The sequence below is a fragment of the Rhinolophus sinicus genome, linkage group LG05, assembly GCF_036562045.2.
Source record: "Rhinolophus sinicus isolate RSC01 linkage group LG05, ASM3656204v1, whole genome shotgun sequence".
Taxonomy (NCBI): Eukaryota; Metazoa; Chordata; class Mammalia; order Chiroptera; family Rhinolophidae; genus Rhinolophus; species Rhinolophus sinicus.
The window spans coordinates 33,792,895-33,807,969 of record NC_133755.1 but is presented as its reverse complement, the minus strand read 5'-3'; the positions used below and the strand labels follow the sequence as shown (position 1 = coordinate 33,807,969).

General features: G+C 39.0%; 1 protein-coding gene across 1 annotated transcript in view; it reads left to right on the top strand.

Annotated features, from left to right (window-relative positions):
- FSHR (follicle stimulating hormone receptor) overlaps positions 1-15,075 on the top strand; it is a 157,434-nt gene that overhangs the window by 120,116 nt on the left and 22,243 nt on the right. The window contains exons 5-6 of the mRNA XM_019719102.2: positions 12,313-12,384; positions 13,547-13,624. Coding sequence (XP_019574661.2) covers positions 12,313-12,384; positions 13,547-13,624 — 150 coding nt within the window. The remainder of the gene's footprint in view (positions 1-12,312; positions 12,385-13,546; positions 13,625-15,075) is intronic.

Sequence of the window (15,075 nt, the reverse complement as noted above, 5' to 3'; positions counted from 1 at the left end):
GCAGTCTCTCTGCACAAAGGGCCAAATTACAGGTGCCACCAGGACACAGACTCACTGGGCAAGACACAAGGAACAGTTGTCTTTATAGGAGAGCCACACACCCAGCTGCCAGCCCTGGTCTGGCTTGTGAGAACTGATAAGCAAGTAACCAGGCTTCTCTGGGCCTCAAGTAAGGTGGAGAGAAAAAGAGTGGACACGTCTCCTTTAAAAGGTTGTAAGGAAGGGAGAAGATGAGACAGAATGTGGTAACACTTTCCAAGTTCAAGAGAGCAAACAAGTGGAAGCACTGCTCCTTGTATGAGGCATTGCTGGTTGATCCAGGGGTGGGTAACAGGAATCCTAATTTAGAAAGCGTTTTCACTTGGCTTAAACTTGTGTAAGTCATGGTCTGGATGGTCCATTGAAATGCTTTAGGCAAATTTGATTTAGGGAGGGGTTGCTGCCAGTTGCGTGTCTAGAATAAGGGGTCTATCATTTTTTGCCAAAGCATATTTCCTAGAGGCCAAGGCTCAGAATTTAAACTTGAACTTGAACTTCTTTTTCTATCTTCTATTGGTTTCCCGTGACATATTAGGTTGGTGCAAAAGTTATTGCGGTTTACAAGGTTAAAAATGATTGCAAAAACTGCAATAACTTTTGCACCAACCTAATAGAATTTGTGCTTAATGTCTTTCTCTTAATTTTTTTTTTACATTTTTAATTACATTTTTAGTCTTATAGATAAAATGCACTCCTTCCTCCTAGCCACTTGGGGAGAAGTTAGTTATCCAATGATGAAAAGGAAGAAGAGTGGACTACACTTAATTAATATATTTGAAAAGACGTTTTACCTTATGACACTCACTGATATTGAGATTTCTGTTAACTATAGATCTTTATGGACTGGGAATTTACATCTCTACATGCACCATTATAAAAGATGCGAACATAACTTTTCTGAATCAATCAATACAAATTTGGTTACGTGTAGAATCACAGTCTTGGAGTTAGACGAGAGTGTGTCTAAGAAGCTATGGTACACCAAACAGGGACTTAAATTTAAGATTAGGGACCCTGGATTTGAGTGCCTTCCTTCTCACTAGCTGATTGATACTGAGCAGTTCACTTAAGCCTTTTCAGAGCCTCAGTTTCTCTTTCTGTAACATGATTTTGTGTAAGGAATTACATGAGGCAGTAAGAGAACCTTGATTCCTGCCTCCTCAGTCTCAGGCCTTCACCACTAAAACTATTTAACTCATATTCAGCCTAAAATGGCTGAAGAGGCCAGTGGAAATTGAACCACAGTTCACTTGACAAAGCATGCCCTTCCCCAATGTGGTTCTGTTTTTCTGTACAGTAGACTTTCTGATTTATACTGTGGTAGAGGAACAGAGGGTGCCAACTAATAGAATACTCTGCCTAAGAGAGAGTTTGCCAACCATGTCCTAAAGAGTAACAGCATTTTCAGAGAAATAGCATAAATCAGCATAAGTATTTTAGCTTCTAGTTGGGCTTTCAAGGTTGAACTAGGGAACACCAAACCCAGGAGATACTCTGCAATAAAGGAGGAATTCAAAGTCAGTGTGTTTGGGGAAAGCCAGCACACTATTTTCTAATCTCGGACATTTACAATGAATAATATCATGGCAAGGTTCTGAGAATCTTGCAGAAAGAACTGCTTAATCATATTAATCTAGCATTTCCAAAACTTATTTAACATTGCATCCTTTCATTTGTAAATGAAGCATTTATATCATCTAGAAGTGGTGTTGCTAGAGAAATGCTCAAAGTTTCTAAGTAGGAAGGCATTTTAGAGGTCATGTAGCTTGACCCCCCGCCCCCTCCAATTCTACACCCAATTCCAACAGATGGGTTTTCCCCCTATATATTCAAGCAATTCTCAGATACCAGCTGGTGTCCTACAATTCAACTCTGATTCTATATACCTGGACATAGCATCAGATCCCCCAGATTAAAGGCTTAGGCCTATAAGATTGCCTACCCTTCAGACACCAATTTCAAGTCCAGGTTCTTATCTGTACTTCTCACTAACCGGCTAAAGATTGGAGGTTCCAATGACCCCGCCTTGGTTTCAGTTAATTTGCTACAGCAACTCACAGAACTCAGAGAAACATCTTGCTTACTAGATTACTGGCTTACAAAAGGCTATAACTCAGGGAAAGACAGAGAGAAGAGATGCATAGAGCAAAGGATGAGGAAAGGGTTCAGAGCTTCCATGCCCCCTCTAAGCACGCCACTCTCCCCAAATCTCCACATGTTTACTAACCTGGAAGTTCTGTGCCAGGAAGGGGGACAAAGACCAAACATACATTTCTTACTATAAAATCACAGTATCACACCCCTCATGAAGAAACCCTTCCACACAGTTAGACACATTTCCAGATGTAGGGAACCAAGTGCTTAGTGTTACAATCCATTCCTCCATTGGGCAAATTTCATAACGAATGAGAATCAGTCATTATGGTTAGACACAAACTTCAGAGTCAGAAAAGAGTGGATTCAACCTCTAGTTCTTCCCTCATTATGCGTGGCCTTGTGAAAGTTACTGGACCTGTCTCAGCTGAGCCCCCTCCACTCTAATATGAGGATGGTAATGACACCTGTCTCCTAAGGTAGAGGAGAGTAATAAATAAAATAATCAATGTTAAGTGCTTGGTGCGGTGCCTGGTGCAAAGGAAGTGTTCAATCAATGTTGACCATTATTATTATTAATCTTATACCTACCTTCCAGAGAAGCGCAGTACAAATCTATTACTGTTTCCACCTGGCAGCCCTTCAGAATCTCAGGCTTCTGTTCAAAAGCAAAATATTGTACCTGTTGGACAATATGGTATTGATTGCTCATGCCCATAAGAAAAAAATATTTTGAACATACGTCCCAAAATAAGTGTATTTATTTATATGGTAAATACACATACAATGATAGTACCAATGTGTGCATTACAAAATATACACAAAAATACTATTTTAAAGCATGAGATAAAAATGAATTATTACTATGCATTTACAGTTACATCTTGTCCTACATACCGTTTTATATGGCACAAAGAGCCTATTTTGCTCTCACTAAATATACCATAATAACAATATTTTGAGGAAGCAATGTCATGGGATGTGCTTCATTATTTGTTAATCCTCAATTTAACATGAAGAAAGCAATTCACAGGTTATGTCAATACTAGATTTCAATGGCTGTCAAAGCTGAGGACAAAACTTCACAAAAATAAATAGATCCAATGAAGACAAGCCTATTAGCTGTACTCCTTGAGTCATCACACTTAGCATTCAATCCTATATTTTTATGCAAGTAGTTTTATGAAATTTACCTAGTTTATTTTCTTCCCTAGCGTCAATCAAATGTTCTTAACAAAAACCTATAAGATGTTGCATTTTTATATTTCTAATGAAAGTATTCAAAACCCAGTAAAATAACTTAAATGGATTAGAAAGTTGTATTTCCTTGGTTTTAAAATATGCACTATGAGAATTTGCATAAATAATCACAGGTATCATTTTCAGAAATAAATGAACCATTTCCATCCCTGTTTTCCAAATGCTATCTATAGCATAGATTTCTTTCAAATGCTGTTGTATTTCTCCTCATTATTAATACATCAACTTTCCCTTAAAGAGACAAATCAAATGTGTCTAATTTGAAAATATCTGCTTCGTAGCCTTATTTGACAGCCATTTGTCTTTACAGAAAAAGTCAACAAATTTGTATTTTTGTAAAACATGTGTAAATCATCTTCAATTTTATTAATCGTTTGTAGTGATTTCCCTTGAGATGACCAACAAACCTCTAGGTGATAAGATGATCAGGACTCAGAGACTAAACAGAATCAGACAGGCAAGAAGGCTGACCCAGGCAGGTTTATCAGAAGCAGCAGGAGGAAATTAGAGAAATGGAGCAGGAAGAAATTGGAGAAAGGGAACAGCAAGAATCTGGGAAATTTAGCTATGGCTTCCAATGGTTCCAACAAGGCACAAGGAGCCTTGGGCAGATAACAAACCAGTCCACTGAGGCATCATGGAGGTCCCACAGGGATAACAGAGAGCTCAACACGGGAACAGTATTTAAGTACCCAAGAGAAGTGGGTGAAAGCAAGACGTGGTCCTAGGGGAACATGGATATCAGGCCGGGACTCAGTTATGGCAAGTGAAATACAAGGCTGGGGCATGACTAGTAACAGGGCCTGGATATCGTGCTAAGGTTTCCTGCAAAGCAAATCTTATCATTTCCCTGGAAGATAAAGAATCTGAGTCTTAGAGACTTCAACTAACCCTTTCAGGCCATACGTCTTAAAAAGTGGTATAGTCAGGACTTGAACTCCTCTAGCACCAGAGCTGCTAGTTTTGAAGCTATGCTGCATGCCACAAGAATCGGACCAGAGCCCAACTGTTAAACCAGAATATTAGGTCAAAACAGAATCTGCAGCCAGGCTAATAGGGCTGAGCTATTCAACATCCCACCCTTGGGCTCCTTAAATTCCACCTGATTGCTAAGGAGTCTGGTTTCCATGGAGAGTAAGGGAAATTTGAGCTGAATATGAGTTAAATAGTTCTAGTGGTGAAGGCCTGAGACTGAGGAGGCAGGAATCGAGGTTCTCCTATTGCCTCATGTAATTCCTTACACAAAATCATGTTACAGAAAGAGAAACTGAGGCTCTGAAAAGGTAAGTGAACTGCTCAGTATCAATCAGCTAGTGAGAAGGAAGGCATTCAAATCCAGGGTCCCTAATCTTAAATTTAAGTCCCTGTTTGGTGTACCGTAGCTTCTTAGACACTCTCATCTAACTCCAAGACTGTGTGATTCTACACCTAACCAAATTTGTATTGATTGATTCAGAAAAGTTATGTTTGCATCTCTTATAATGGTGCATGTAGAGATGTAAATTCCCAGTCCATAAAGATCTGTAGTTAACAGAAATCTCAATATCAGTGAGTGTCATAAGGTAAAACATCTTTTCAAATATATTAATTAGTGTAGTCCACTCTTCTTCCTTTTCATCACTGGATAACTAACTTCTCCCTTAGTGGCTAGGAGGAAGGAGTGCATTTTATCTATAAGACTAAAAATGTAAAAAAAAAAATTAAGAGAAAGACATTAAACACAAATTCTATTAGGTTGGTGCAAAAGTTATTGCAGTTTTTGCAATCATTTTTAACCTTGTAAACCACAATAACTTTTGCACCAACCTAATATATCGTGGGAAACCAATAGAAGATAGAAAAAGAAGTTCAAGTTTAAACTCTGAGCCTTGGCCTCTAGGAAATATGCTTTGGCAAAAAATGATAGACCCCTTAATCTAGACACACAACTGGAAGCATCCCCTCCCTAAATCAAATTTGCCAAAACATTTCAATGGACCATCCAGACCATGACATTAACTACGTTTCTTCCTCACTTCACAGACTAAAAGAGAGCTGGTTTGCAGTCTCACAGTTGATCACTTCCTGCCATGGTGGATTTGGGGCAGAATAGGATTACATTCTTGGTTAGCATATGTGATGGAGAGGGATGTCTTATACTTCCTGACCTTTCTCAGTCCAATGGGTTATGTAGTAGATTCTCAGTAACCACCTATTCATTTGTCCTGACCACTAATACGAAGTCCCAGGGGTATGGGATGGTGAGGATATGGGCTACGTCTGCTCAGGGAGTCCCCAGTCTTACTTCCCCTTTCAGCACCTGAAAATGGCTTCCAATCACTTACCAATCAAGTGTACACTTCTCTACCTAGTTTTAAAGGTTCTTGAGAAACTGCCTCCTTCTTCCCTTTCAGTTCTACCTCCCTCTGTGCCCCACCTCCCATATCCCTCCTGTGGTCCAGATACACACATTCACTGCTCTAGTTCAGGCCAGTAAGCTCTCTCAGAAATCTGGTTAGCTCTACTTCCTACAAGTTCTCCATGACTATTCCAACCTACATTGCTTCCCCCTTCTCTGAATTCTTAAGACATTCACAGTGAGTAACATACAGTTTAGCACTAGACCAGGCTGAGTATTTCACCTGTATTAGTCTTAACTCCTCAATTTACTTGCAATCTCCCCACAGTCCTTGGTGTACTTTTGGATAGGATGGAGGTTGTATGAAGAAAGGCATAGAGTCCAGTGCCACACAAGTAAGCACACACACACTGTTAACTTAAAAAATAATAATAACCCACCAGAACTCTTGAAGATTAGTGAAAGCACTAACAATCTTGAGGACAATGACCTTTGGAGCTCTGAGATCACCCATTCATGAAAAGCAAGTGTATTATCTTGTTAGGTGGCAGGACTTAGTGGGACTGGCTTCCCGCCACTGAAGCAACCTCAGTTTATCCTGATAGGAGAGGTGCCCATTTTCATTATTGTAACCAAAAGATCAGGAACAGTCAGGCATGAACGGTGTCAACACCTGCTCAAAATGTGCAACTGGGGCGGCCGGTTAGCTCAGTTGGTTAGAGCGCAGTGCTCTTAACAACAAGGTTGCCGGTTCGATCCCCACATGGGCCACTGTGAGCTGTGCCTCCCACAACTAGATTGAAACAACTACTTGACTTGGAGCTAATGGGTCCTGGAAAAACACACTTAAATAAATTAATAATTTTTTTTTAAAATGTGGAACTGGCTGTTGAGAGGGGAGAACCATGAGCCAGTTACTTTTCTCTAGATGATTCATTCACAGAACTTAAATTTGCTGACATTTTACCCTCAGGCCTTCACTATTTTTTAAAATAAACAGCAGTTGGGTGAATCAAAATAATTTTGCAGCAGTCATTTGACTAAAGCAAACCCACTCAGACACAGAGCTCCTAGCGGATCACCTACTTACCCACTTCTACCCTCCATTAGACATGACTTTATTGATCAAACGGGAAAAATGAATTGAAACCTAAGAGTTCATCTGAACTCCATTTCCTGAGTTATCTTGGGGTTTGGGAGAGTCTCAGGTATAGAGTTATCACCAATAACCCATCTCACTACATAGTCACTAGATCTTTTAAAGTGTCTTAAACTCAGCACTACTGGAATAATTTTAGCCATTTTTGCTATGTGTTTTCTTTCCTATAAAGGCCAATGATTTCAAAGTGCATATGTCGACGTTGATATCCCATTTAAGTATAGTGATTTTGGAAGCTCGTGCTATTGATATTAAATAGTATACGTGTACCTTTCTCATTGACAATCACGAACTCTTCCCTCCAATTATATAAATTCTTAGGTGTGATTAACACAGGTAGTGAATGATTCCTTGTTTTTGCTCACCTCTTGACAGCACATAGCACATTGCCTAACCTGATAAATACAAAACACATTATATGTGCCAACTTCTGTGCCACCATTGAGTTTTCAGGAAAAACATGATTTCTGCCCTCATACCATTCTCAATCTGATTGAAGAGACAGACATTGAATAAATAAGTACACACAAAATAATGTCTAGTTCAGAATTTGATGAGTGCTAAAAATCAAAAGTGCTGAAAAGGATATGATTATACTGGGCATCACAGGGACGTTACTTTAGATTGGCAGTCAGGAAGCTTTTCTCAAAAGAAATTACATTTGCAACTGAACCCTGAAGTGTGAATTGATGTTGGTCAAGTGAGGAGTGTATGATGAGCCTTCCAAACAGAGCATGTGCCAATGCTATGTTCTTCTCTAAGGAAGTTCTTCACTAAGGAAGAGCTCAGTGTATCTGAGGAACTGAGGGAAAGCCACTAGTGAAGTGTGTTGGGGGAATGGCATGAGATGAAGGTGCATGAGTAGGCAGTAGGGAGCATAAATTTTCTTATGGGACAGAACTAAAGAAAAGCAGAACACTAAACCAATCCGATTTACTTTTTTTTTTTAAAAGAATGCTCTGTGTGCTGTATGGAGAATGGATTTGAAAATGAGAATATTAAATGTGCGGAAAGCAGGAGACTATTGCAGAAATCTAGAGGAAAGACAATGGGGTCTTGTTCTAGAATGGTGTCAGTAGAGAGAAAAGAAACTGTATGGAAACAAGAAATATTTTGAAGTGGAATTTAAGAGGACTGTGAGATGGATTGGATGTTGGGGAGAGAAGGCAAAGCAGCCAAGTTTAACTGTCACATTTTTAACAAATAATTGATAGATGAGAGTGCTATTTATGAGGAAATGTTGAGGAGGAGCAGTATATTAGAAGTAATGGGGGGAATAGGTTTAGACATGTTATGTTATGTTATGTTGTTATGTTATGTTAAATGACTGTTATGTTATGTTAAAAATGTTGTGTTAATGAGACATTCAGAAGGGTGTGTGAAGTAAACTTTAGAGACAGTCCAGAGAGGTCAGAGTTGTCACCATATTGATAGTACTTAAAGCTGTGGGAAAAGAGATCTCCATAGCAAGACTATAGGGGGGAAAAAAAGGCAAAAGGCTCAGAGTACATAGAGGAGGGGGAGTCAACAACCATAACAACAACAAACAAACTTAAAAAGAGTAACAGAGAAAGAGGAGGAATAAGAGAAAAATGCAATACCACAAAAACTAATAGAAGAGAGAGACTGGCAAAGAACACTGAATTCTCCTGAAAGATCTTTAAAAATGAGAATTTAAATTGTTCATTAGATTTATTAGTTATGGGTTGGTGAATTCTGGGCATGACAAAAGTAGTTTTGGTGGAGAGATAAAGGATGAAAACAAATAGGCAGAGGTTGAAGACAAAAGGGATATGAGAAAATGAAGATAGTATATGCAGACAACTCTTTCTAGAAACTTTACTGTAAAAGAAGGAAGAGAAACAGAGCTGGGCTGCAACTGGAGACAGATTTGGAGTAAAAGGAGATAACAACCATTAGTGAATCTATGTAAAATGTGAAATTCAGTGCAAGTTGGTATCTGTCTTAGCCTAGGTTCTCCAAAATATGTCTGAGCAAGGACTAAATACAATTAGTTTATTTTTACACCCAAGCCCAAAGAAAGAGGTTGGATGACTAAGAGGAAGAGAACAAGGAAAGATGGAAATCTATGTCAAGAATGTATTACCAGCTGATCACCACCAGTAAATTGGGGTTCAATCATGTTGTTTCCCTTCTAAGGTGTCATTTAGAATATATTCAGAATTGCTCACCCAAGGGATGAGAGGACTGCACCACTAATCAAGAGTTGCCCTATGGAGAGCTAACTCCCTTGAACTTCCCACCTTGCACATGCCTCAGAATGGTTGAGCAGATTCCTGTAAATGTCCCACTCACAAGTGGCAGAGAAGTCCAGAACAGAAAATGAGAGACACCAGTATAGCTGAGGCTGGGGTCTGCCAAGTTAAATCTGTATGTAGCTGGTTACTAGAGTAAAAGACAGTAACAGCTAAAGTAAAAGATGGACCAACAGGATGTGAGGCAGGGCACTGAGGTGTCTGATACAATGTCTACCTTGATATACGCCCACTCCACATCCTTTCCAGTCTAAAGATATGCTATAGCCTGTGTCTAGTTTATGCCAGAGTTGGCATGTTGGTTCTCCCGATCCCTGGCCTCTAGACCTCCCCGCCTCTGTTTAAGATTAACGACTCCAAATAGAAGTGATACCTGACTGTTAACTAAATAAATTAACTAAATATGCATTTTGATACATTCTTGGTGACAGAAACAAAAAATGTTTTAGAAACATCAAGCAATTAACCCAATATATTAAGAATATATACTGCATTCCAAATCTGCACACAGCAGTATAGATTGTCAGAAAATATTAAGTATGGTTCTTGCTTTGCTGTCTTATTAAGGGAATATTGTATAGACCCATGAGAAGAGACCTAAAATATAGAAAGCTGGATATGATTAAGTAACAAATGTGGAATAGGACTGTCAAGCTAGTAGATATTCAGTCATGGCAATGTTTCTGTTGGCAATGAGTAGCATCTCAGAGGTGATGGAGAGAAACCATGAAAGCTATGTGTTCTGGATGACACTTCAAATTCCAAAGATTAACAGAAGATCTCTCTGGGAAGTAAAACTAGATATGGTTTTTACTTTCTTCTGTAGATGTTTCCACATTTTACATAAAACCCACAATAAATGTGTATTACTTTTATATTCAAAGAATGTTTTTTAACATAACCAAAGGATGTAGAGCAACTAGAACTCTCATACATTGCTGGTGGAAATGCAAAATGTATCCACTTAGGAAAATAATTTGGCACACTCAAATAAACTTAAACATACACTTACCATACTACCCAGAAATCCCATTTACAGGTATTTACCCAAGAGAAATAAAAATGTCTTCTCTCTCTTTCTCTCTCTCTCTCTCTCTCTCTCTCTCTCTCTCTCTCTCTCAGTACAAAAATGTTTAAGGCAGCTTTTTTCTATAATCACAAAAACTGGAAACAACCTGTGGGTCCTTCAACTGGTGAATGAATAAACTGTGGCACAGTCATACAAAGGAATACTATTTATCAATAAAAACAATGAACTACTGAAACACACAAGAACATGGAAGAATCTCAAGTGCATCATACTGTGTGAAAGAAGCCAGGTTCAAAAAGTTGCGTAATATATGATTGCACTGATAAGACATCTTGGAAAAGGCAAAATTATAGGAACAGAAACTGACCAGTTGTTGCTACAGATAGGCGGTAAAAGGAAAGGTTAACTACAAAGAAGCAACACAATGTAGTTTGGAGAGTAATGGAACCATTCTGTATTTTCAGTGTCCTGGTGGCTACACAGCTGTATGTGTTTGTCTTAACTCAGATCTCTACATCAAATAGAGTTAATTTTTCTATGTGTAAAATTTTAAAAATAAATAACACAACAAGCCCTCAAAAAAAGTGTGTTAATAGCTCCTTCCCCCAAATAAAAAACAAAGGGTGACATCTCAAGGGCAGTTGAAGTACTTAAGCAAACAAAGCATTGACAAAGATGGGTTCTATGTGGATAATTTGGAATCAATAGAAAAAAAGAATTGAGAACCATTACATTACACAGAACCCATAGGCAGAATTCCCTGACTCCCTGAATATAAAAGCAAAGAACAAGACACCAAAGGCTACTCTAAAATCATAAACCCAAAAGGATACATAATCCTTCACAATGATGAGTGTGCCAGTGAAAGTTCTTTAAACTACAAGCAATCACAACCAACTCTGGTCTTGGTCAACCACACACAGAAATAGTAAATGGGAACATATTGGGAAGATGCTGAGTAACTCACAAGAGTGAGGGAAATGCTCAAGAACAGTATGTCAGGCAGCTCTCATGTGCCACTTTCTTCACCACTACTGTGGCAGCCAGTTCCACCCAAATTTCAACCAGCTAATGCAGGTGTAACCAGACAGCACCTAACTTGGCCTTGTATACCACTCATTTCCTATCCTGGGGATTTTTCAATACTACTCTTAGAGGTGTCCAGCAGGAATTCACTGGGTACTCACAAGTGTGCAAAGCAGAAGTGAAGAGTTAGTACCATGGGGACACATTTGACCAACAGAAAATAGTATTCAATGGATAAATGCCCCTTTTCAGAGTAACAGTTCTGAGACCCACTTTGAAAATGTCCTAAATCAAGTCCTTAGCATTACGTACCAATCACCAGTACGTGTGGCCAACTTAATACCTCATCCTTTCATTATCTGTCCTCCCTCCCATTTCATTCCCCCTCTCCTAAACTCTCTAACTCATATTATCAAACATATACTACCTACAGGCCAACTCCCATCTTAGGCTCTGCTTTCCGGGGAACCCAAGCCAAGACAAGCAGGCCTTGGGAAGGATCCAGCAGAGTACTGGAAATTTCAGCTGTAGAAATTTATGGACCATCTCTTAAGCATGATGGCATCAGTGGACTCAGCTCTAACCAAACTCCAACCTTTTCCCAGAAGAGAGTGTGACTGGCCCAGCTTAGGTCACATGCTTCCTCTGGGGTGACAGGGCATGGATCTCATGCTCTAATCTCAACAGAATCATTTGAAATGGGGAAGGGGCAATTCTCCAAAAAGTATGAAGAGGTTAGAAAAAAGAATGATTTAGAAAATTTTGTTATCTGGTTGCAAATTGCATTTGGATCATATTTAACTGCTCAATCTTGGAGAAAAAAAAAAAAAGTTCACATTGCAGGATACTAACTCTTTTGGGCCGGAAGGGCAAATTTCTTTTCTCTAAGGAATCAATAGCTTACTACATAGACCCTAGTTAGAGCCTTAAAATTGAAAACATATGCATGATTCAGGTATATTATGGGATTTTCTGGTAGGTTTTTCTCAGAGCTCAAAATTCATATTTTAAATTTGGAAAGTTTATACTTTAGCAATTGTTAAACTAGCCAGCTTTATTTTTACCTCATTCTCATTTTGTCTTTCTCTAGGTTAATATCCAACACAGGTATTAAGCACTTGCCAACAGTTCACAAGATTCACTCTCTCCAAAAGGTTTTACTGTAAGTCTTCCCTTGAACGTTACCAACGCTGTACTCAGTAGCCGTCTTGCCCAAAAGCCTTGAGCCTGTAATATGCATTGTTTAGTCTACATCTTTCAAAAATGTTGTTCTGGGAGAGCACAGATAGGAAGGACAACAGCAGTGTCCTTGGTTTAACCTAAAGGGCAGCTAATCTCAGGATGGAGGAAGTCATCAGGCTCCTCAATGAGACAGGTGTCATGGAGCCTCGCCTCTCTTCACTATTTAGTGCCTTACATACCCTTCCCCTGCAACTCCCATCTTCCACCATCCTCTCCTCTTCCCTCGAGAATTCTCATGCTGCCCTAGGCATAAAGAAACCATCTGACAAACAAATTCACACACTGTCAGTGGCCTAATGTATTTACTTTTTCCCAAGACATCGCTATTGTGAAAGAGAAGGAGAAAACACAAGGTATAATGGTAAGTTTATTCTCAATAGTGAAACGGTAAGAATCTGGACAGACCCAAAAGGAAATGGTAGGGATGGGCCTGACGAGCTAAGGAAGGTGAGGGGGAAGAATGGAAATTGGGAGGGACACAGAAAGACAGATAATATCCCCAAATTGTTGCAAGCAGTTTACTACTTCTACCTTTATATGTGAGATTATACCCAACAGGGAATCTTGAGGGGAGGACGAGGGACACAACAGAAAAATGAGACTTTCTCTGTCCTTTTATTCAGAAAGAGAAAAATCAATGATAAAATTTTTATGTGACCCAAGGAGAACAAAAGGAAGGAAACTAGCTATAAGAGGGGGATTGAGGCAGGAGGAAGAAGAAGGGCCATTAAAGTGAATGGAGAAGTTCTGTATGGAGAGGAAAAGTCAGCTTGAGTCTTTGTCATATTGAGCAGACACCAGTAATAAATGAGTATGTCAGAACCTTAACACAGTGCAATTAGCTAAGCTAACTTTCAGAGGGAAGATATCGCTTGTGTATAATTCTACTGTTAATAACTGATATACTAAAGATAAGTGAGATGTTATTTATTTCCCAAACTTTGAACTCATCATCCTCCACAACAATAACTATTCAAACATTACCTCAGCTAAAGACCACATCACGCCAAGTAAACTGAATGTGAGAAGGTTACTTCAGTGAAGCTGACATGAATATCTAATCTGTCTGTACTTTCCTCTAGAGACATCCAAGACAATATAAACCTCCACACAGTTGAAAGAAATTCTTTCGTGGGGCTGAGTTTTGAAAGTATGATTCTGTAAGTAAAGAGAGAAAAAACACCCCAGTGGAGTAACATTTGGTTTTTCATGTCATCATCTTTCTCATCATGGCATGCTCCTTTTTTCGTTTGGATCACTTTGGCATTTCACCATTTAAATTTCTCTCTGGTTCTGTATTTTTCTCTCATTTCCCATCTTTACATTTCAGAATCACAACATGGAGTCATGTTAATAATTTATGATTCTGTGGTGTGATTCAAGTATTTAAAATTGCTCTTTGAATGATGGTCTCCTGTGATGCAACATCTGTTCCGAAGGACAGAATAACTCATGCATCAATAAAGCTAGTTATTGCCTGGCAAGCCTTTTGTTGCCCAGAGAAAAAGACAGGAAGGAGGCTGAATCCAGGAAGATATGGATATTCCCTCATAACTATGCCAAGCAGCTCCTGTTCAGCCCCATGCTGAGCAGATGATGACTTCTCATTTTCTTGGAACAGTCACGTTTTTTAATGAGCTTGAGTTATTCCCTCTGACTTTTGGAAAAGTTTTTAATGCACTCTGTGTCATTAATGAACTATCCTGTAATCTTTTGGGTCTGTAGCCTGTATGGCAGTTTATCCACTTCCCAAGATGGCCAAGAAATAGGGTACTAGGGGCTACCAAGTGCTTGTGGGACCCTTGGACATTAAGTGAACAGAATGACATTTGGGGAACTGGTAATTGCAATTACATCTGTAAGGAAAGCATGTTATTGTTCTATTTCACAAACTGTTGTGTTTTCTAAAAAATGTGTGTGTGTTGAATAGGTCAATATGTACAAAAGGTAAGTTCTAGTCTGAAAAGAATTTTTGTCCTCTTCAAAGCAGTAATATGATTCAGAGACCAAGCTGTACAGGGAGAGAGGGAAGAAAAGAAGGAGAGAGGAAGAAGAGGGAGAAGGGAGAAGGGAGAGAGAGAGAGACAGAGACAGAGACAGAGACAGAGACAGAGACAGAGAGAGAGAGAGAGAGAAGAAATGAAGACATATTGAAGAAAAAAGCTAAGCACAGTATTTGATGTAAATTAATTACAGAAAACAAAGGAAAAGGTTCCAGAGAAACTAGCAGAAGAACTGAATGTATGAAGGAAAAAATAAAATCAAAGGCATGTATTCAGAGTACATAGTATTAGGACAAAAATTATAGGTGAGTAATACCAATCCCTTCACTTAGTATGTTCATGACATTGGGAATTTGTGTGCGTGTGTCCTGGATGGATCGGCAGGGGTGTGGGTAGGATGGCAAATGGGAAACCAAAAGAAATTAACTAAAATACAAATAGAATAAAATATGTACAAAATAAAAGCAATTATTCTACAAGTAAAAATGGGATAATTTATTCTGACTGGCCCGTGATGTGAGGACAAAGGAAGAGTTAAACATGAGGAAAAGAAGGCTGAGGAAGGAGGTTGGGCTTTAAGAGATGAATGAGATTTGCTGGAGCATCGG